The sequence below is a fragment of the Rhinopithecus roxellana genome, chromosome 11, assembly GCF_007565055.1.
Source record: "Rhinopithecus roxellana isolate Shanxi Qingling chromosome 11, ASM756505v1, whole genome shotgun sequence".
In the NCBI taxonomy this organism is placed as follows: Eukaryota; Metazoa; Chordata; class Mammalia; order Primates; family Cercopithecidae; genus Rhinopithecus; species Rhinopithecus roxellana.
Window position 1 is genome coordinate 35,307,252 of NC_044559.1, and position 23,406 is coordinate 35,330,657.

The 23,406-nt window shown below is 48.6% G+C and overlaps 1 protein-coding gene across 2 annotated transcripts in view; it reads left to right on the forward strand.

Annotated features, from left to right (window-relative positions):
* Positions 1-22,279, forward strand: part of VWA2 (von Willebrand factor A domain containing 2) — a 56,894-nt gene extending 34,615 nt beyond the window's left edge. For both annotated transcript variants that reach the window (XM_030941326.1, XM_010363211.2), the window contains 9 exons: positions 1,502-1,696; positions 2,559-2,692; positions 9,556-9,688; positions 13,382-13,437; positions 15,642-15,749; positions 16,736-17,308; positions 19,707-20,258; positions 20,997-21,122; positions 21,980-22,279. In XM_030941326.1, the coding sequence (XP_030797186.1) occupies positions 1,502-1,696; positions 2,559-2,692; positions 9,556-9,688; positions 13,382-13,437; positions 15,642-15,749; positions 16,736-17,308; positions 19,707-20,258; positions 20,997-21,122; positions 21,980-22,077 (1,975 nt within the window). In that variant the 3' untranslated portion in view covers positions 22,078-22,279. The remainder of the gene's footprint in view (positions 1-1,501; positions 1,697-2,558; positions 2,693-9,555; positions 9,689-13,381; positions 13,438-15,641; positions 15,750-16,735; positions 17,309-19,706; positions 20,259-20,996; positions 21,123-21,979) is intronic.
* The last annotated feature ends 1,127 nt before the right edge of the window (positions 22,280-23,406 follow it).

Here is a 23,406-nt window from a genome sequence, read left to right on the forward strand (position 1 = left end):
TATATATTGTAGGCAAGATTGTTAATTCTAGGAGTTGTCAGCTCTTGTTGACATTTTTTAACTTTATGGAGCACCGCAAAGAAAACTGCCCTTTAAGAGCTTGCTTATGTTAGAAAGCAATAAAAGTGAAGAATATTCTAGGCCTGGTCTATAAATCCTTCCCAAGCACGATTTTCACGCTCTTTGCCTGTCTTCCTGCTGAATGGAGAGCATTTTGAAGACTGAGGGGAAGGTGGAACCACAACATGAAAGGAGCCTGGATTCCTGAGTAGCTGCTTGGAGGGGAGCCAACCAGGAGAGATGCCTGGGCAGGAGGACTCATGTCAGACTTGCATGAAAAACCACACACACACACACACGCACACACACACACACACACACACACACACAGAGCAGGCAATGCCCATGCCTCTTGTCAGTTGGATGTTTTCACATTAGAAGAATGACCATAGTTAGGGTTGAATTAAAGGTAGGCATTGCCTTAATTTATGGTTGGTACAATCTGAGTGTAAATGTGTCCCCCATCTAGAGTCTGTGGTTAGTCACTATTTCAGAATAATGTTCCCATACGGTTTTTTCTGTGTGTACAGTTGATAACCACAGTAATTCCATCAGCCTCACATTGTTGATCATGTTTGGACGGGCTACAAACCACTGAATAGTTTGGCTGCAACAGGGACTGACTCACAATTCAGTAACCTAAAATCCATTGTAGTGAGTCATTACTTTCTGCCCAGCTGACACTCAAGCTGGCAGTCCTGTCTCTGACAGGACACTTACAGGAGTCTCCTAATTTGGGATTTAGCAGAGATACTGCTCTGGGATTCCAGGACTGGTCAACAGTTCCTATAACTGAGCTGTGAGGATGAGAGCGTCTCAAGCCATGGCAAATAGAGCACCACTGGCATCCCGATGAGATGGGACCCCTGTAACCTGCCCTGATCTGGAGGTGGTCAGACAGCTCAGCCTACCAGCTCCCAACCCTGAATTTGGACATGGCCCACAAAGGCCTGGATCACAGAAAAGACTCTCATCACACCTTTGCCTTGAAGCCCTGTCCTTCACTCTTATGGATCCTTCCTCACACAGTTTTCCCAAGCTCAGTTATCTGCTTTCCCAACCCAAGATGTTGAGCTGTAACAAGGAGATGATGATGCAGGGATGAGGAGATGGGAGGCAGGTGTCAGACAAATGACAAGAGCTGTCGGCCCAGAGTCATCACTCAGGGAGGAGAAAATAAACACACCCAACACACGAAGAATGACATTATTACAGAATACAACAGAGACTTGCAGGGTGAATCTCAAGTGCATGGAAAAAGTAGTTTCGGTCCATTGTTGTTGTGGTTTAGATGGTAGAACTATCACTTTGAGCCTCTGCTAGGAGAAGGTGACCTTTTGCTAATAATGGAAGAGCCCATCAATTTCAGGCTCTCATCCCAACTTCACCTCTTTGCATCACTCACTTTGCTTCTTTCTTTTTTCCTTCTGGGTGTACACAGAGGAGGGCGCACGGAGACGGGACTTGCTCTGAAATACCTTCTGAACAGAGGGTTCCCTGGAGGCAGAAATGCCTCTGTGCCCCAGATCCTTGTCATTGTCACTGATGGGAAGTCCCAGGGACATGTGGCACTGCCAGCCAAGCAGCTGAAGGAAAAGGGTGTCACTGTGTTTGCTGTGGGGGTCAGGTTTCCCAGGTAAGAGCCTCGGTCACCCTGGAACAAGCCCTCAGGTGGTCAGCCTGGGGATCGTGTCATGGCCATGGGAAGGGAGGGGACGGGAAGAGCTGTCCGGGTCCTTCCCGGGATCTGTCTTTTCCTCACTTTGCCATTTTGGCTCCAGGGCACAGGAAGCTTCAATCTTTGGGAGCCTAAGCATTTGCATTGACTTTGGTTTTGTTTGAACACTTGGTTGTAAGTGCCAGAAATTCTGCTGAAATTTATTTGGGCAAAAATGGAAATTCATGGAGTCATCTCATTCACTGGGTGGGATGGGGGTCCCTCGGGGTGGGCAGGAGCCAGGGACTTCAGTGTGATCCAGATTCTTCCACACATCTCTGCTGTTCTCTGCCTGTTGCCTCCTCTCTTACGCTGACTTTCTTAGGAAGCTGGAACTGGAGCTGCGGATGGCGCCCAGCTCACGTCTTCAGAGCTCCTCCCTGGAGAGAAAAGACCCCTTTCCACAGTTTAACAATCCAAGAAAATACTCTAATCAACCTGAGGCAGAGCCCACTCTTGGGGCCAGGGGAGGGGGAGTCTGGCTGGCCACTCCCCTTTACCCCATTTGTCTAGCTGCTGGGCAAATAGGCTTTCCTAGAAGAGAGGAGGCTACAGATCCATTCTGTTACCAGCTATGCTTGCTTGTTCTTTACTTGCTGTCACCTAGAACCACTTTCTTTCATTTCCTTTCTGGTTAACTGTTTTCCTCACCAGCTATGGGTCTGACAAAACCAGACACTAAATCTGTGCTGCCATCCACAAGGAACCCATGGCCTAGGAGATGAGTGGGCAGGAGAAGGGTGGGTACAGGGCCACAAACTGTCACAACCCCTTGGCACAGGTGGGAGGAGCTGCATGCCCTGGCCAGCGAGCCGAGAGAGCAGCATGTGCTGTTGGCTGAGCAGGTGGAGGACGCCACCAACGGCCTCTTCAGCACCCTCAGCAACTCTGCCATCTGCTCCAGCACCACGCCAGGTAAGACCTTCCAGCCTGGAGGGAGTGGAAGTGCCATGTGGGGTCGGGGAGGGCCCCCTGAGGCAAGAGGTCAGGACCCAGGAGCCTCCCAGGGAGGGAGGGCAGGCAAGAGAAAGACCGGCAGCCTCCACCCTGGGCACTCTGCTGTCTCCCTGTGCCCTGCCCTGTGGGTTTCCCAGCTAGGAGCCCCGAGCTTGTCTTCACGGAGGTAGAGAGGCCCAGGGCTTGAGACTCAGACGTAGTAGGTTCCCTGTCCCCTGCTCAAGAGACAGAGCCAAGTCTCCTCCCCCTGCCTTGGTCCACACAGAGGAGCACAAGGAGGCTTTCTGCTTGGTGCAAGATCCCTGCATTCTTTTTTTTTTTTATTTTTTTATTATACTTTAAGTTCTAGGGTACATGTGCATAACGTGCAGGTTTGTTACATATGTATACTTGTGCCATGTTGGTGTGCTGCACCCATCAACTCGTCAGCACCCATCAAGTCATCATTTATATCAGCTATAACTCCCAATGCAATCCCTCCCCCCTCCCCCCTCCCCATGATAGGCCCCAGTGTGTGATGTTCCCCTTCCCGAGTCCAAGTTTCCTCATTGTTCAGTTCCCACCTATGAGTGAGAACATGCGGTGTTTGGTTTTCTGTTCTTGTGATAGTTTGCTAAGAATGATGGTTTCCAGCTGCATCCATGTCCCTACAAAGGACGCAAACTCATCCTTTTTTATGGCTGCATGGTATTCCATGGTGTATATGTGCCACATTTTCTTAATCCAGTCTGTCACAGATGGACATTTGGGTTGATTCCAAGTCTTTGCTATTGTGAATAGTGCCGCAATAAACATACGTGTGCATGTGTCTTTGTAGTAGAATAATTTATAATCCTTTGGGTATATACCCAGCAGTGGGATGGCTGGGTCATATGGTACATCTAGTTCTAGATCCTTGAGGAATTGCCATACTGTTTTCCATAATGGTTGAACTAGTTTACAATCCCACCAACAGTGTAAAAGTGTTCCTATTTCTCCACATCCTCTCCAACACCTGTTGTTTCCTGATTTTTTAATGATTGCCATTCTAACTGGTGTGAGATGGTATCTCATTGTGGTTTTGATTTGCATTTCTCTGATGGCGAGTGATGATGAGCATTTTTTCATGTGTCTGTTGGCTGTATGAATGTCTTCTTTGGAGAAATGTCTGTTCATATCCTTTCCCCACTTTTTGATGGGGTTGTTTCTTTTTTCTTGTATATTTGTTTGAGTTCTTTGTAGATTCTGGATATTAGCCCTTTGTCAGATGAGTAGATTGCAAAAATTTTCTCCCATTCTGTAGGTTGCCTGTTCACTCTGATGGTAGTTTCTTTTGCTCTGCAGAAGCTCTTTAGTTTAAGTAGATCCCATTTGTCAATTTTGGCTTTTGCTGCCGTTGCTTTTGGTGTTTTAGACATGAAGTCCTTGCCCATGCCTATGTCCTGAATGGTACTACCTAGATTTTCTTCTAGGGTTTTTATGGTATTAGGTCTAACATTTAAGTCTCTAATCCATCTTGAATTAATCTTCGTATAAGGAGTAAGGAAAGGATCCAGTTTCAGCTTTCTACTTATGGCTAGCCAATTTTCCCAGCACCATTTATTAAATAGGGAATCCTTTCCCCATTTCTTGTTTTTGTCAGGTTTGTCAAAGATCAGATGGCTGTAGATGTGTGGTATTATTTCCGAGGACTCTGTTCTGTTCCATTGGTCTATATCTCTGTTTTGGTACCAGTACCATGCTGTTTTGGTTACTGTAGCCTTGTAGTATAGTTTGAAGTCAGGTAGCGTGACGCCTCCAGCTTTGTCCTTTTGACTTAGGATTGTCTTGGCAATGCGGGCTCTTTTTTGGTTCCATATGAACTTTAAAGCAGTTTTTTCCAATTCTGTGAAGAAACTCATTGGTAGCTTGATGGGGATGGCATTGAATCTATAAATAACCTTGGGCAGTATGGCCATTTTCACGATATTGATTCTTCCTATCCATGAGCATGGTATGTTCTTCCATTTGTTTGTGTCCTCTTTTATTTCACTGAGCAGTGGTTTGTAGTTCTCCTCGAAGAGGTCCTTTACATCCCTTGTAAGTTGGATTCGTAGGTATTTTATTCTCTTTGAAGCAATTGTGAATGGAAGTTCATTCCTGATTTGGCTCTCTGCTTGTCTGTTACTGGTGTATAAGAATGCTTGTGATTTTTGCACATTAATTTTGTATCCTGAGACTTTGCTGAAGTTGCTTATCAGCTTAAGGAGATTTTGGGCTGAGAAGATGGGGTTTTCTAAATATACAATCATGTCTTCTGCAAACAGGGACAATTTGACTTCTTCTTTTCCTAACTGGATACCTTGATTTCTTTCTCTTGCCTGATTGCTCTAGCCAGAACTTCCAACACTATGTTGAATAGGAGTGGTGAGAGAGGGCATCCCTGTCTTGTGCCAGTTTTCAAAGGGAATTTTTCCAGTTTTTGCCCATTCAGTATGATATTGGCTGTGGGTTTGTCATAAATAGCTCTTATTATTTTGAGGTACGTTCCATCAATACCGAATTTATTGAGCGTTTTTAGCATGAAGGGCTGTTGAATTTTGTCAAAAGCCTTTTCTGCATCTATTGAGATAATCATGTGGTTCTTGTCTTTGGTTCTGTTTATATGCTGGATTACGTTTATTGATTTGCGAATGTTGAACCAGCCTTGCATCCCAGGGATGAAGCCCACTTGATCATGGTGGATAAGCTTTTTGATGTGCTGCTGAATCCGGTTTGCCAGTATTTTATTGAGGATTTTTGCATCGATGTTCATCAGGGATATTGGTCTAAAATTCTCTTTTTTTGTTGTGTCTCTGCCAGGCTTTGGTATCAGGATGATGTTGGCCTCATAAAAAGAGTTAGGGAGGATTCCCTCTTTTTCTATTGATTGGAATAGTTTCAGAAGGAGTGGTACCAGCTCCTCCTTGTACCTCTGGTAGAATTCAGCTGTGAATCCATCTGGTCCTGGACTTTTTTTGGTGGGTAGGCTATTAATTGTTGCCTCAATTTCAGAGCCTGCTATTGGTCTATTCAGGGATTCAACTTCTTCCTGGTTTAGTCTTGGGAGAGTGTAAGTGTCCAGGAAATTATCCATTTCTTCTAGATTTTCTAGTTGATTTGCGTAGAGGTGTTTATAGTATTCTCTGATGGTAGTTTGTATTTCTGTGGGGTCGGTGGTGATATCCCCTTTACCATTTTTTATTGCATCTATTTGATTCCTCTCTCTTTTCTTGTTTATTAGTCTTGCTAGCGGTCTGTCAATTTTGTTGATCTTTTCAAAAAACCAACTCCTGGATTCATTGATTTTTTGGAGGGTTTTTTGTGTCTCTATCTCCTTCAGTTCTGCTCTGATCTTAGTTATTTCTTGCCTTCTGCTAGCTTTTGAATGTGTTTGCTCTTGCCTCTCTACTTCTTTTAATTGTGATGTTAGAGTGTCAATTTTAGATCTTTCCTGCTTTCTCTTGTGGGCATTTAGTGCTATAAATTTCCCTCTACACACTGCTTTAAATGTGTCCCAGAGATTCTGGTATGTTGTATCTTTGTTCTCATTGGTTTCAAAGAACATCTTTATTTCTGCTTTCATTTCGTTATGTACCCAGTAGTCATTCAGGAGCAGGTTGTTCAGTTTCCATGTAGTTGAGCGGTTTTGATTGAGTTTCTTAGTCCTGAGTTCTAGTTTGATTGCACTGTGGTCTGAGAGACAGTTTGTTATAATTTCTGTTCTTTTACATTTGCTGAGGAGTGCTTTACTTCCAATTATGTGGTCAATTTTGTAATAAGTGCGATGTGGTGCTGAGAAGAATGTATATTCTGTTGATTTGGGGTGGAGAGTTCTATAGATGTCTATTAGGTCCGCTTGGTGCAGAGATGAGTTCAATTCCTGGATATCCTTGTTAACTTTCTGTCTCGTTGATCTGTCTAATGTTGACAGTGGAGTGTTGAAGTCTCCCATTATTATTGTATGGGAGTCTAAGTCTCTTTGTAAGTCTCTAAGGACTTGCTTTATGAATCTGGGTGCTCCTGTATTGGGTGCATATATATTTAGGATAGTTAGCTCTTCCTGTTGAATTGATCCCTTTACCATTATGTAATGGCTTTCTTTGTCTCTTTTGATCTTTGTTGGTTTAAAGTCTGTTTTATCAGAGACTAGGATTGCAACCCCTGCTTTTTTTTTGTTCTCCATTTGCTTGGTAGATCTTCCTCCATCCCTTTATTTTGAGCCTATGTATGTCTCTGCCTGTGAGATGGGTCTCCTGAATACAGCAGACTGATGGGTCTTGACTCTATCCAGTTTGCCAGTCTGTGTCTTTTAATTGGAGCATTTAGTCCATTTACATTTAAGGTTAATATTGTTATGTGTGAACTTGATCCTGCCATTATGATATTAACTGGTTATTTTGCTCGTTAGTTGATGCAGTTTCTTCCTAGCCTCGATGGTCTTTACATTTTGGCATGTTTTTGCAATGGCTGGTACCGGTTGTTCCTTTCCATGTTTAGGGCTTCCTTCAGGGTCTCTTGTAAGGCAGGCCTGGTGGTGACAAAATCTCTAAGCATTTGCTTATCTGTAAAGGATTTTATTTCTCCTTCACTTATGAAACTTAGTTTGGCTGGATATGAAATTCTGGGTTTAAAATTCTTTTCTTTAAGAACGTTGAATATTGGCCCCCACTCTCTTCTGGCTTGTAGAGTTTCTGCTGAGAGATCTGCTGTTAGTCTGATGGGCTTCCTTTTGTGGGTAACCCGACCTTTCTCTCTGGCTGCCCTTAAGATATTTTCCTTCATTTCAACTTTGGTGAATCTGGCAATTATATGTCTTGGAGTTGCTCTTCTGGAGGAGTATCTTTACGGCGTTCTCTGTATTTCCTGAATTTGAATGTTGCCCTGCCCTACTAGGTTGGGGAAGTTCTCCTGGATGATATCCTGAAGAGTGTTTTCCAACTTGGTTCCATTTTCCCCCTCACTTTCAGGCACCCCAATCAGACGTAGATTTGGTCTTTTTATATAATCCCATACTTCTTGCAGGCTTTGTTCATTTCTTTTTCTTCTTTTTTCTTTTGGTTTCTCTTCTCGCTTCATTTCATTCATTTTATCCTCAATTGCTGATACTCTTTCTTCCAGTTGATCGAGTCGGTTACTGAAGCTTGTGCATTTGTCACGTATTTCTTGTGTCATGGTTTTCATCTCTGTCATTTCGTTTATGACCTTCTCTGCATTAATTAGTCTAGCTGTCAATTCTTCCACTCTTTTTTCAAGATTTTTAGTTTCTTTGCACTGGGTACGTAATTCCTCCTTTAGCTCTGAGAAGTTTGATGGACTGAAGCCTTCTTCTCTCATCTTGTCAAAGTCATTCTCTGACCAGCTTTGATCCGTTGCTGGCGATGGGCTGCGCTCCTTTGCAGGGGGAGATGCGCTCTTATTTTTTGAATTTCCAGCTTTTCTGCCCTGCTTTTTCCCCATCTTTGTGGTTTTATCTGTCTCTGGTCTTTGATGATGGTGACGTACTGATGGGGTTTTGGTATAGGTGTCCTTCCTGTTTGATAGTTTTCCTTCTGCCAGTCAGGACCCTCAGCTATAGGTCTGTTGGAGATTGCTTGAGGTCCACTCCAGACCCTGTTTGCCTGGGTATGAGCAGCAGAGGTTGCAGAAGATAGAATACTGCTGAACAGCGAGTGTACCTGTCTGATTCTTCCTTTGGAAGCTTCCTCTCAGGGGTGTACTCCACCCTGTGAGGTGTGGGGTGTCAGACTGCCCCTAGTGGGGGATGTCTCCCAGTTAGGCTACTCAGGGGTCAGGGACCCACGTGAGCAGGCAGTCTGTCCGTTCTCAGATCTCAACCTCCGTGTTGGGAGATCCACTGCTCTCTTCAAAGCTGTCAGACAGAGTCATTTGCGTCTGCACAGGCCTCTGCTGCTTCCCCTGTTGTTTTTTTAGCTGTGCCCTGTCCCCAGAGGTGGAGTCTACAGAGACAGGCAGGTTTCCTTGAGCTGCTGTGAGCTCCACCCAGTTCGAGCTTCCCAGCGGCTTTGTTTACCTACTTAAGCCTCAGCAATGGCGGGTGCCCCTCCCCCAGCCTCGCTGCTGCCTTGCGGATAGATCGCTGCAGACTGCTGTGTTAGCAATGAGGGAGGCTCTGTGGGCGTGGGACCCTCCCGGCCAGGTGTGGGATATATTCTCCTGGTGTGCCCGTTTGCTTAAAGCACAGTATTGGGGTGGGAGTTACCCGATTTTCCAGGTGTTGTGTGTCTCAGTTCCCCTGGCTACGAAAAGGGATTCCCTTCCCCCTTGCACTTCCCAGGTGAGGCGGTGCCTCGCCCTGCTTCAGCTCTCGCTGGTCGGGCTGCAGCAGCTGACCAGCACCGATTGTCCGGCACTCCCTAGCGAGATGACCCCAGTACCTCAGTTGAAAATGCAGAAATCACCGGTCTTCTGTGTCACTCGCGCTGGGAGTTGGAGACTGGAGCTATTCCTATTCGGCCATCTTGCTCCGCCCCCAAGATCCCTGCATTCTAATTGTCCTTGTCAGGGTCCACCCAGGAGCCAGAGTGATGCCATTATGTGGAATGTACATGGGTGCACATTATGTAAAAGCTGTGTCGGGTGGGGCCCAGCAGAGGAGATGCTTAGAGACTGGATGCCCTGCTGAACAGGCAGAGCAGGGCCGCTCACCTGGAGATGTGCCCTGACCTGAGAGAGCAGAAGGTGGCCAGCCTGGGGGTGTGGTGGAAACTCCCAGGAGCAGGAGCAGCTGCTGGGGGAGCGTGTGTGGCAGGAGGAAGTGGAACCCTGTCTCCTCCATGGATGCGGGTGTGTGTTGTGGACAGACTGCAGGGTGGAAGCGCACCCCTGTGAGCGCAGGACGCTGGAGATGGTCCGGGAGTTCGCCGGCAATGCCCCGTGCTGGAGAGGATCACGGCGGACCCCTGCGGTGCTGGCTGCACACTGTCCCTTCTACAGGTTGGTCTGCAAGGTCTGGGCTCGCCCTGGGTGGAGATGAAGGCCCCCACCCCTGAGCTGCGGGGAGGATAGCACTTTGGGGCCCCGCCATGGAGACTGTGACGGGGATTGAAGCAGACCTGGGAGGGAGCCGAGGACATAGCCATGGGAGAACAGGGAGAGGTACAGCTACTCGGTATCAGCATCCCTTAACACACAGCCCAGGCACCCAGGGCGAGCACCGGTGGCAGGGTCACAGGCATTCTGGAAGGCTGGTGAGTGAACCAAGTGCTGACCCTGCAGGGCAGTGGTCTGCACTTGTGATATTGATTTGGTAGTTTGGTTCCTCTGAGCACCAGTTTCCACATTATGGGGGCTGAGTGAGGCAAGAGGATCAAGATGAATTCCAATCAGGGAGGCTGTGGGATGCTGGGTTCTTCAGGATTGGAGCCCAGGCACCCAAGAGCATCTGCTGCCCGGCCGCCAGCCCATCCCTCCCAAACACTCCCCACACCATTCCTGGGCACTTTCTTTAGACTATCTGCCATTCAGCACCTCTGTCCGGAGTCCAGTGACCCTGCTACTCTCCCTCTCTGGGGGGCCAGGGCAGTGTTTGAATCAGCTACATCTTTGCCCATTGGTCTTCCTCTAGCGATGAGCTCGTAGCACAGCACACAGCAGTGAAGTTGATTGGCTGAGAAGCCTCAGGGCTGTGCTGGGCTGATGGAAAATCCAAAGACTGTTTCTCTGGGAAAGGTCAGTCCCCTGCAAGAGGGTCAGAGGAGATGGGGCCTCATGCCACGTCAGGGCCACCAGAGGCTTTCCTCAGAACCCAAGCTCTCAAGTGAAAGGAGGAGCTGAATTGCTCCTTGGTGGCCACGTTCTAAGTGCCTGCTCAGCCAGGCAATATGTGATAAGGAGACAGCACAGTTGCTGCCCCCAAGGAATCGTGGTCTAGAGCAGGGCATTGGAAAAGGAGACCAGAGGCCACCCTGAGGCATCCTAGGTGCTGGGGTGGAGTCTGTCCTCTCTGGGATGTCACAGAGAAGGGGCCACTCAAGCAGTTTTGCAAGATTTGGAACCGTGGCAGTGGGCAAGGTGCCCAGAGCTGGGAGCAGGTGGGAGAGGCTGGTGGCCGCAGTGTATACTTCCTGGGCCTTGCATTCAGACTCTGCTGTCAGGCTGCTGAATTTTTAATCCTAGCAGCACCACTAGGGAGCTGTGAACTTACCACTGCATGTTTCTACGTTTGAAAAGGGGTGTGATGATAATCATAACTGCCCTATAGGGTTGTTGAGAGCATGCGGTGATTTAATAGGTAGATGCGTTAATATTGCAGGCTCCTAGAATGAAGCATTTGGGAGCTCTTTATCTATTTCCTCACTCAAGAAATACCCACGGAGGGCGTCCTGTGCTCCCCGGCACTCACCCAAGTCCTGGGGAATCAGCACCAGCATCTCAGAAACACATCTACCCTCACAAGCTGGTGCTCCAGTGATGGGAGGCAGCCATTCCAAAATGAATACAGAAAATAAACTGTTCAGTGGTAGCAGGTGTTGTGGAAGAGATGTGGTGGGGTAGGCGGGAGCACTGGGGCAAGGTCACAGTTTGAAATGGAGTGGCCAGGGAGGGCCTTGCAGAGCATGTAGCATTTGTATCCAGACCTGAGGGAGGTGGGGAGCAAACTGTGTGCAGGTCCCTGCAAAGCCCTATGGGTAGTGTCTGCACCATAAATGCCGATTCCCAGGGAGGCCCGAGTCAGGGAGCGGGAGGGGCCCAGGGAGCTTTCTGGGCTAGGACTTGTGGCTTTATTATGAGGTCGCTAGGATAGACATGGAAGAGAAGACGATTTCTCTTGAATGAGCTGGCAGTTTGGCATACTTTGTTTTTATTATTACCATTTTTTTGAGACAAGGTCTTGCTTTGTCACCAGGATAGAGTATAGTGGCAGGATCATGGCTCAGTGCAGCCTCAAACTTCCAGGCTCAAGTGATCCTCACATGTCAGCCTCCTTAGTAGTTGGGACTACAAACACGCACCACTGTGGCCAGCTAATTTTTAAGGTTTTTTTGTTTTTTTTTTGTTTTTTTAAAAATATATATGGGGTCTCACTATGTTGCCCAGGCTTGTCTTAAACTCCTGAGCTCAAGCCATCCTCCTGCCTCGGCCTTTCATAGTGCTGGGATTACAGGCATGAGCTACCACGCCCAGCCTTGGCAACCTTTATTTCAGCAACTCCATGAGCTCTTAATTGACTTGGCTTTTACTCCATTTTACCCCAGGGAAGACCCTGCCCTAGAGGAGCACCTGATTGGCCTGCCCCTGGTGTGGGCAGCCCAGGGCAGGATCTTGTTGGAAGAAGCCTTATTTGGAGAACTTTAGGGAACGTTTATGCCAAGGCCCAAGAGTCTCCTCAGGTGAGGCCATCCCAGGAATTGCTGCCAACCCGGAGTGGGTTTTCTGCCCCCGGATGAGGAACTGCTCCTGTGGCAGCAGGGCACGTGGCCCCGGAGACTCAGGAGAGGCGAGGACGAGGCCCAGAGGGCAGAGTGGGGGGATTTGGGGTCATGATCAGGATTTGGACCCCAGCTCTGCTGTGTTCCAGTAACTATGTGACCTCAGGGGACCTAAGTCAGCCTTCAGAACCCATTTCCCTATCTGGAACATGGAGGGAACCATCTCTTCAGGTAGCTGTGGTTAATGGAACACCCGTGGGTGGAAGCCAGCCCAGGAATGGTGGCTGCTGTGTTATCACAGAACGTCAGTTCTCCAGTAGACCTGAGGAGTCATTGAGTCCAGTGGCTTGCGTGTCTTGACCTGCAGAGCCTCATGTGGACACTTGTTGTGCAGAGCAGATAGAAGCAGCACACCTGGGGTGGAGGGAGGGGATGGGGCACTGCAGGAGGCCTGGGGCCTTGTTCCTTCAGTCCTCTTCTCTCCCCATCAGAGCTTTGAGAAATACAGTTGGAAACTGCAGGTAGAATTACTATACAAAGAGAAAAGTGAAGACCATAGGAGGAAAGTAACATGTCTGTGGTCACACAGCCAAAATCCAGTTGCCCATTTCCCAATATTTCTCTCCCTACTGCATTGTGAGCCTCAGAAAGTAACTTATAATAAAAAGCTGTTGCTACAGTTTGAGGTTTTGCATGTGGATGTCTCTGTCTTCAAATGTGATAGCTAGCTTATGTTACCTCTTTTGTTTTTTTTTTTTTTTTTTTCCTTTTTGAGATGGAGTCTTACTCTGTTGCCCAGGCTGGAGTGCGGTGGCACGATCTCGGCTCACTGCAACCTCTACCTCCCGGGTTCAAGCGATTCTCCTGCCTCAGGCTCCTGAGTAGCTGGGATTACAGGCACACTATGCCCAGCTAATTTTTTTATTTTTAGTAGAGGTGGGGTTTTACCATGTTGGCCAGGCTGGTCTCGAACTTCTGACCTCAAGTGATCTGCCCACCTTGGCCTCCAAAGTGTTGGGATTACAGGCGTGAGCCACCACACCTAGCCTTTTTTTTTTTTAATGTCACTGTATAGTTTGAAACATTTCCTACTCTATGCAGAGAAAAGTTAGGGTAGAATCAAAAAGAAAACCAGGAAGTCTTTCTTATTTCTGCACTGGAATCTTCTATCCGCTTTTGGTGTTGTAAATCATCTTACGTTTTCTGCCCTCCCCTTACATCTCTGATCTGTCTATCGTTCTGTTTCCTTGGATTGTAGCTGGAAGAGAGTGTTCCTAGCCCACCCCACTACCTGCTACAGGACCACCTGCCCAGGTATGATCTGCCTCTTGGATTACCGGTTCTTTCAGGGCCCCGGACCCAGGCTGCTTTGTGAAGGGGCTTTTACAATCCTGGGACAGAGGGTGGGGTTGCGACTGGCTCTAGGACAGAGGGTTGGGGCACCTGGCGGGCGGAGGAGAGTGTGCTCTTCACTTACTCCATGGTGTTTGCTCATTAAGAATGGAGTGGCGGCTTTGGGATTACTCCCCTGAACCAGTGTTATGTGCATTGGTGAGAGGCAGAGAAAGGCAGGCACTGAGCACCAGCTTTGCAGACATCCTCAAAGCCAGCACCAAACTCAGGGCAAGATACGTGAATGATTTCCTCCTCTATAAAATGGGGTGATGTTTACCCGATGTCTGGAAGCCCATTTCCCTCCTCCATATGAAAGGAGGCATCGTATATGAGGTCCTGGTAAAGATTTGGTAGATAATGCCCGTGGAAGTAATCCCTCAGCTGTAAAATCCCAAATTAACATGAGGAATCATCGATGCCATTATGCATCATTCAGCATGGTTCCCTAGTGTGCCCTCACGGTCCCTCACCATCCCTCACAGTCCCTCACTATCCCTCACCTGGGGTGCTAGTGACCCCACTGACCTGGGAGCTCAAAATTGCACTTGAATGGGTAGGTGTCAGTGCTGGGGTGGATTTGCTACTCCTGATGAGTAGCCTGTCTCCCGGAAACAATGCCAGCAGTTAGACACACAGGCAGGGTAGCGAGCAGTTAGACACTCAGGCAGGGTAGTGAGCGTCCCTATTTGGGGTTAGGTGATCCCTTCAGTATGTTCTCAAGGTTTGCAGTTCCAGCACCACGGCCTCTGAAGCATAGGAGAATCTGAGAGTGGAGCTGTTTCTGCTCAGTAATTAGGGTTTGAGGACTTATGGTTTAGGAACTAGAGTGAAATGGCTTTCAATCCCAGCTTTACCTCTTACCAATGATCTGACCTAAGGCATGTGACTTCTATTCATTTAGCTTCAGCTTCCTCATCTGTCATATAGGGTTTTTATAGTTCCTACCTAAGGTTGTGACAGTGAAATGAGAAAAGCAGAGTATTGTGCTTAGCACAGTCCCTGGCACATAATAGATGCTAGATGCTCAGTTAAAGGCCACTGTTGCCAATGTCAGTGAGCCTCCAGTTATTTCCAGTCTTCCGGCTGATACAACTGCAGCCCCAGTGAGGTGCCTAGACTTAGCTTTAATCTTTTCTGCCTTTGAAAAGTCTGTACTTTAATTATAATGATGTGGCCATCAAGTAACAGATTAATATTTTTAAGCAAAAAGGACAAGAAAATGCCAGTCCCAATTGTGACCACACTCAACTGCTTCTTCAGCCCTTGGAATACACAATCACATGAAGACCCTGTTTGTTTTCTGTAACCCTGGGAAGGAGGTCATGTGGTTTTAACTGCATTTTGTAATAATTGACAAGGAAAGTGATGAGATGCTCAGGCATGGAGCACAGGGAATCATAGATCAGACACTTCAGAATGGGTCAGATTTTGACACAGGCTGTGGTTTCCCATGTAAACTTTCAGCTTTGAAGAGGCCTTGCTCATAATTTGCATCTCATATCTAAAAGTCAGTACTGTCATTACCTGTTGGGGAGTGTTTTTTTAGCACTGAGATTTTCTGCGGATTAATTGATTTAATCCTCACAATAACCCCACAGAACAAGTTCAGTTCCCATCACTCCTTTTGAGATGAGGATATGAAGATGGGAGATGTTAATTAAGGTGCTGGAGGAAGTGGAAGGGCCACGTTCAGTGCTCAGCAGCCTGACCGCAGGATCCGAAGGCTGGTGTGTTTTGCTGTGCCAGGCGCAGAGGCCATTAAGACAACCCTGTGTAGAACTTAGAAGACAGGGCCCCATTGGCACCGCAGCTCTCTCTGTCTTGAAGCACCCACACTTGATGTCACGGAGAGCTTCCTCCTTGTCAAGCTCCAGTCTAACACCAGTTCATCACACGGCACCTTACAAAGCCTGCTACAGAGCATCCTTTACCAACCGTGCCCAACTCCTCCTCTATGAACTCGGCAGTGCTTTCCCCTCTGCTACAGGTTTCCTGGTGAACTGTGAGGGAAGGAAGGGGCTGGCCACTGGTAGAGCAGGAAGCCAGCTGCACCCACACCTCTGGCCAGTCCTCTACTCCCCTGTGCTGTGGTGCTTAGCGGTTAATGGGCATCTCTCTGATAGGCCCCTGTGACTCGCAGCCCTGCCAGAATGGAGGCACGTGTGTTCCAGAGGGACTGGACGGGTACCAATGCCTCTGCCCGCTGGCCTTTGGAGGGGAGGCTAACTGTGGTAGGTATGCACCGGCCCTGTAAGACTGACCACTGGGGAGCAAGGAGAGGACAGGCTCCCCTTTTCACTGCACACCCTTCCAGCTTCTGGGTAGAAACTGGCCCTCAAGCCATCTGCTTTTCAGTGCACCACTGGTCTGCGGTTCACGTGGTGCAGCCTCTCAGTGTTCCGTGAGTAGATAATTCGGGTGGCTGAGCTCTGGATGACACAGTGGCTCCCAGCTTATTAGCTGCAGAATGGTCATTGCTTGAAGTTTGAGTGCTGCCCAGCCCAGCTGAAGGCAGGAGTCTACCCAATTCTGGCTCCCAGTCCTGGGCAGTCTTTTCTTCTCTATTCTATGAAAGCAGAGAAAGGAGCCCCAACTCCTTTTGATTTTAGAGGTGTGAAATGAAGATAATAGTAGGCTTTACCTCATTGGGTGGTTGAGAGTTTTAAATAAGATTATGCAAAGTGCTTAGTATCATGCTTGACGCATATAAGGGCTTGCTGAATAATAACTTATAAAAATGTGATAACTGGGTTAGTTGAAGATCTATATGAAAAAAATTAATCTTGACCCTGTACCTCACAACCCTACCAGAAGTCAATTCTAGCATGGCTATAGACCTCCATGCAAAAGGCAAAGCAGTGAAGCCTCTAGAAGCAAACACAGGAGCATATATTCATGATCTTGAGGTAGACAAAGATTTCTCAGGACACACACTGGACTAACCATAATGGAAAAAAGTGATAATGTAGATGGCATTTTTTTTTTAAGTGGCTAAATGGAGACCCTTAGTGAGTGCCAGGAGTGCCGTGTCTGGCCTTGTCTCTAACTGCGTGATGAGCACCAGTCACTTAAGCTTGGGGCCCACAGTTTCTCTGCCCCATCTCCCTCCTGGGACGGAGTTTCTCCTGCTCTGCGTGGTAGTTTGGCGTCTCGGGTGGGACAGATCACATGCTGCATGGCCATGGCTTGACCGTGGGTGTTGCTATGATCCCCGCAGCCCCGAAGCTGAGCCTGGAATGCAGGGTCGACCTTCTCTTCCTGCTGGACAGCTCTGCGGGCACCACTCTGGACGGCTTCCTGCGGGCCAAAGCCTTCGTGAAGCAGTTTGTGCAGGCCGTGCTGAGTGAGGACTCTCGGGCCCGAGTGGGTGTGGCCACGTACAGCAGGGAGCTGCTGGTGGTGGTGCCTGTTGGAGAGTACCAGGATGTGCCTGACCTGGTCAGGAGCCTTGATGGCATTCCCTTCCGTGGTGGCCCCACCCTGATGGGCAGTGCCTTGCGGCAGGCAGCAGACCGTGGCTTTGGGAGCGCCACCAGGACAGGGCAGGACCGGCCACGCAGAGTGGTGGTTTTGCTCACTGAGTCACGCTCCGAGGATGAGGTCGCGGGCCCAGCGCGATACGCAAGGGCGCGAGAGCTGCTCCTGCTGGGTGTAGGCAGTGAGGCCGTGCAGGCAGAGCTGGAGGAGATCATGGGCAGCCCAAAGCATGTGATGGTCTACTCGGACCCTCAGGATCTGCTCAACCAAATCCCTGAGCTGCAGGGGAAGCTGTGCAGCCGGCAGCGGCCAGGTAAGGTCCCGGTGCCTGACCCAGGGCCGCTGGTCAGCAGGCAGGTCCTTCCTCCTTTTGGCCACCACTTAACCATCATTCTCTGCCAGTGCCCCTTCTAGGAGCTGAAACCACAGCCCCACTCTTTCAGGTACCAGTCACATAAATAATTTCTCAGTTTACCTGTCAACAAAAATGGGACTAATAGTAGTACCTCCTGAGAGACCTTTAGTGAGAATTAAGAAAGATGGGCGGTATACATGCTTAGTACAGAGTAAGCACTCAGCAAACTCTAGGTGTTGCTGTTATTATTAATCATGATTTTATTATTGTTACAAAGACCTCTGAATCTACCAAGCAGGCTCCAGAGCAGCAGCTTGCCAGCTCCTTTGATGGCAATCCACAGGAAGAAGTGCATTCCTGGTGCACACATGCACATGTATGCACACACACAGATGCACGTGCATGCACACCCGCTGGTTCAGCCACACACAACGGAAACAAATGCTTCCTGAGAGGATACTTACCCTGTCTACCCAGGAGGGATTCTGACATTTTTCTCTTCTGTTCTGTTTTGCAAACCATGAAGTTGATTTTTTATGACCCTATTGGAAGGCACTCTAGAGAACACTGCTTCCGTGCAGAGGCCTGGCCTGTGGCCAGAGATGTCATAGCTGAAACACGTCCTTTTTTTCTTTTGAGACAGGGTCTCGCTGTTACCCAGCCTGGAATGCAGTGGCACGATCATAGCTCACTGCAGCCTCGAACTCCTGAGCTCATGTGATCCTTCCACCTCAGCCTCCAGAATAGCCAGGACTGCAGGTGCACAACACCATGCCCAGCTAATTGTTTTATAGAGATGTGGTCTTGCTATGTTGCCCAGGCTGGTCTCGAACTCCTAGGCTCAAACAATCCTCCCACCTCAGCCTCCCGAAGTGGAGGGATTACAGGCATGAGTGAAATGCATCCTTTATAGGGCTCCTGGAGTTCTCCCTTGGTAGGTGGGCATGGGAAGCTACAGATGCGAATCTGCTTCTCAGCCCTGATGCCACCACTCTCTCCAAGGTGAGAAGCATTCCCTCCTGTAAGGTGGAAGGACAGGGACTGGCTGCCCACTCCCACCTTGCCCCTCTAGGCTGGCCTAAGTGCTTTTGTTCTGCTTCTTTGTTTGGTTGGATTTTTTTTTTAAATAATAGTTGTAGATTTATAGGGGGAAAAAAAGGACAATAGTGGAGAGTTCCCTATACCCCACACCCAGTTTCCCCTCCTATTTACACCTTGCATTAATATGGCACAGTGTTACTATTAATGAACCAGTATTGATACATTATTATTTAGTGAATCCATGCTTGATTCATATTTGTTTAGTTTTTACCTAATGTCTTTTTTCTGTTCCAGAATCCCATCCAGGACCCCACAGTATATGTAGTCAGCCACCTTCCCTGTAGCTGTGATAGTTTCTCAGATATTCCTGGTGTGGGAGTGGTTTTAAAAACCAATAATCAGAGCATCAGATCCTCTAACTTCACACTTAGAATTTCCAGTGGTTCCCCTTTGCACTTGGAATAAAACCCAAACTCTATCCCCTGGCTTCTGAGAGCTCTCCGTGGCCTGGTCCCCATAGGCCTCTCTGCATCCCCTGCATGGGACAGGCCTTTGGCTCATACTTACTTGTCTTTCAGTTCTTAGGTGAAATGTCACTTCCCCAGAGAAGCTCTGACCCCTTCTCCCAGTCTTGTTATGTTACCCTACTGGTAACATAAGTCCCCTGCTTTTCCCTCCAGGCTGCCAACATCATTTGTAATTCTATGTTCATTTCATGTCTGTTCCCCTAGACTGTCAGCCTGTTGACAGTAGGAATGGGCCTATTTTGTCCATACAGCATCTAATTAGTGCTCTGCATACTGGGGATAGATGAAGGCACAGGTAAAGATGTTGTCACAAAGGGTTGCCCAGAAGCCCCATGGGTTACATAAGACAGGAACTTATTTCTCTCACATACAGTTCAGAGGTGAGTGGCCCGGGCCAGCAGGGCTTGGTCATCTTATGGCTTCCACCTTGAGGTCCAAGGTCACCATTTCTCAGCCAGCAGGAAGGGGGAGAGGGGAAGTGGAAGGTAAGCAGCTTCCAGCTGCATGAATTTGAAATTGATCACGTCCGTCAGATAGAACTTAAGACACGTGGCCACCCTAGCTGCCAGGAAGGCTGAGAAATGTGGTCTGGCCAGGCACTCATCTTCCTGTTAATATTCTAAGAAAGTTCTGTTCTGTGGCTAAAAGGAAGACATAGGGGGTGGATTCTGCCGTGAACAGAGCACCCTGGCTGACCTGGGCCATACCCAACTGGGCAGTCCCTGGGTCCCGTCGGGGGGCTCTGACTGGCAGATCCACTGCTGAAGCCCCTCTGCTTGCTCCTGCAGGGTGCCGGACACAAGCCCTGGACCTCGTCTTCATGTTGGACACCTCTGCCTCAGTAGGGCCTGAGAACTTTGCTCAGATGCAGAGCTTTGTGAGAAGCTGTGCCCTCCAGTTTGAGGTGAACCCTGACGTGACACAGGTTGGCCTGGTGGTGTATGGCAGCCAGGTGCAGACTGCCTTTGGGCTGGACACCAAACCCACCCAGGCTGCGCTGCTGCGGGCCATTAGCCAGGCCCCCTACCTGGGTGGGGTGGGCTCAGCTGGCACCGCCCTGCTGCACATCTATGACAAAGTGATGACTGTCCAGAGGGGCGCCCGGCCTGGTGTCCCCAAAGCTGTGGTGGTGCTCACAGGCGGGAGAGGTACAGAGGACGCGGCTGTCCCTGCCCAGAAGCTGAGGAACAACGGCATCTCTGTCTTGGTCATGGGCGTGGGGCCTGTCCTAAGTGAGGGTCTGCGGAGGCTTGCAGGTCCCCGGGATTCCCTGATCCACGTGGCAGCTTACACCGACCTGCGGTACCACCAGGACATGCTCATTGAGTGGCTGTGTGGAGGTGAGTGGGGGAATTCACATCCTCAGGGCTATCGCTATGGCAGGCCTTCAGCCTGAGCCTTCACATACATCATGACAAGGATGGCAGCTCTTCCCAGCTACTGAGCACTTGGTTACCAACTGCCAGGTTCTGTGCTAAATCCCATGCTCACATAAAATCCTACAGTAGGTATAACCATCCCCATTTGACATTTAAGGTATAGAAAGTTTAACTAACATAGATAACTCCCTCCCAAACTTGACAATTTACGCATTCCCTTTAAACAGAACCCACTTTTAGGATATCCACAAGCTTCCTAAGGGTCTACAGATCCCACATTGACACTGACTTGGGCAGTAACAGAGCCCAGAGCAAACAGAGCCAGCCCAAATCCAGTGACCTCCTCTTCACCTTCTTAGAAGAGACAGGAGAATCACTTGAACCCAGGAGGTGGAGATTGCAGTGAGCCAAGATCGCGCCATTGTACTCCAGCCTGGGCAACAAGAGGGAGACTCCACCTCAAAAACAAACAAGTCTGCCATGTGTATGGCACATCTGAATAATGGAATCTCCACAAGTCTGTAGGACAGCTGGATCTTACTAACCTAGCCAAGTGGTATGCAGCACCAACCATGAGCTACCAGGGCAAAGGGAGACATGATTCTAGTAGCCTTGCACCTCTACTGGGCTTACTTAGGGTGGGGGTTTTCAGGTCTAACCCATGCCCGGCCGGCCTGGTGGGTGTGTTCTCCATTGCAGAAGCCAAGCGGCCAGTCAACCTCTGCAAACCCAGCCCATGCGTGAATGAGGGCAGCTGCGTCCTGCAGAACGGGAGCTACCGCTGCGAGTGCCGGGATGGCTGGGAGGGCCCCCACTGTGAGAACCGTGAGTAGAACTCTTGCTCTGCATGTGTCAGCCAGGGATGGTATTGCGAGCCCTGCCAAGTCCCACAAACTCAGCTGAAGGCAGGTTCTAAAACATTCGTTCAGTGGAAGGAATTATTCAATCATTTCCCCACAAACCATTTAGTGAGTACCTCATGCATCCCAGGCATTGTTCTAAGTGCAGGAACATAGCAGTAAACAAATAAAACCTCTGCCCTCATGGAGCTTCCATTCTAATGGGGAGGCAGACAATAAGCAAATTAAGTGTAATACAACATGTGTGTTAGACGGTGCTCAGCACCCTAGAGAAAGTCATGACAACTAGGAGGGAGGCCACAGTTAGGAGCACAGTGGATCCAGGGTACAGGAGGGCAGACAGAGGCAGGGATGGGTAAATGCAGTGGTGGGAGCTGCTGGAAGCTCTTTTTGGGGTTCTATTTGCTCAGTAAAATGGGAAGAACAGCTAAGTGAGGATGAGGAGGAGGTGCTAGAGGTGTGAGAGAAAAGAAATGACTATCAAGAGAAGGGTAACAGATTAGGGCCTAGAGAGTGATTGTTGGGAGGCATTAGAGGTCTACTTGTGGCTCCCGTTCATGAGTTTGAAGTAAGAACAGCCAGAAATCAGAAGACAAGTCCAGTCGGAGCCTTGCTTTTTTGGCCATGGGCAGAGTTTGGCTTCCTAAGGCCAGAGAGAAGCTCTGGAGGACAATCTGATGGGGTCTCTGATCTGGCATCTTCTGCTGGGGGCGAGGTGGGTTGTAGAGTAGGATCAGGACCTGAAGGGGTCCTCAGAGGCTGTTGGAGGGCTGAGAAGGGGATGCAGACACTCCTGTCCTCAGAGTTCACTTCCTTCCCCAGGATTCTTGAGAGGAGACGCCCCCGAGGCACGTGGCTCCCATGCAGGAGGGCAGCAGCCGTACCCCTCCCAGCAACTACAGAGAAGGCCTGGGCATTGAAATGGCGCCTGCCTTCTGGAACGTCTGTGCCCTGGGGGTCCTTACAATGTCTGCTTCCCGCTGCGGCCAGGACCACTATTCTCAGGGAGGGAGGAGGATGTCCCAGCTGTAGCCATGCTGCTTAGAGACAAGAAAGCAGCTGATGTCACCCAGAAATGATGTTGAAAACTTTTGATGTGTAAGTAAACACTGACTTTCTGTATCTGCTGTGCCTTGTTGAGGCTATGACATCTGCCACCTTTTCCTTGAGGATAAACATGGGGTCCCGAAGACTTAAATTTAGTGGCCTGACATTCCTTTGCCCACAATCAGTGCTAGCTAGAATGTTGTTGACACAGTAATGCCCAGCAGAGGCCTTTACTAGAGCATCCTTTGGACGGTGAAGGCCACAGCCTTTCAAAATGGAAAGCAGCGGCTTTTCTGCTTCCCCATAGACATCCTGGATGCATTTGCATTGAGTCTGAAAGGGGGCTTGAGGGACATTTTTGACTTCTGGTGACTGCCTTTTGTGTGTGGAAGAGACTTGGAATGGTCCCAGACTGAAATGTGACCAATTAACCAGCTTGTTTGATGATGGGGGAGGAGCTGAGTGTGCAATTGGCCCAGGTCTGGAGGGACCACGTGAAATTGTTCTGCGTAGTGAGCAGTGTCCACGTGAAAGGTCTTCCTTTAAAAGAGGTTACGGCTGGAGGCTGTGGCTCACGCTTGTAATCCCAGCACTTTGGGAGGCCAAGGCAGGTGGATCACCTGAGGTCAAGAGTTTGAGACCATTGTGGCCAACATGGTGAAACCTCGTCTTTACTAAAAATTCAAAAAGTAGCCGGGCGTGGTGGCAGATGCCTATAATCCCAGTGACTTGGGAGGCTGAGGCAGAATGGCTTGAACCCAGGAGGCGGAGGTTGCAGTGAGCCGACATCGCACCACTGCACTCCAGCCTGGGCAACAAGAGTGAAAATCTGTCAAAAAAAAAAAAAAAAAAAAAATACTTAGGAGGGATTGTGGTGTGTTTATGGAATTCTTTCCTTATTCTCCTTTTAGTGGGGCAAAGAGAAGATTCTTAAACTTAAAAATATAGGCTAAAGAAACTTAACAAGAGATTTTGCTTTCTAAAGCATTGATCTTACGCTGCCTAGGTTTTAGTTTTGTTTTGCTTTGCTTTTCTACACAGTTTTTAAAGAAATATTTCAAGAAATGTTGGTTATTTACTAAACAGGGATATTTGTACCTATGCAGCAAAGAGGCATATTTGGAATATTCTCTGGCAAACTAGATACTTACTTACTATCCCTGCAGTATTTAGGAATTACGTCTTCTCCTTAGTTGTGTTGT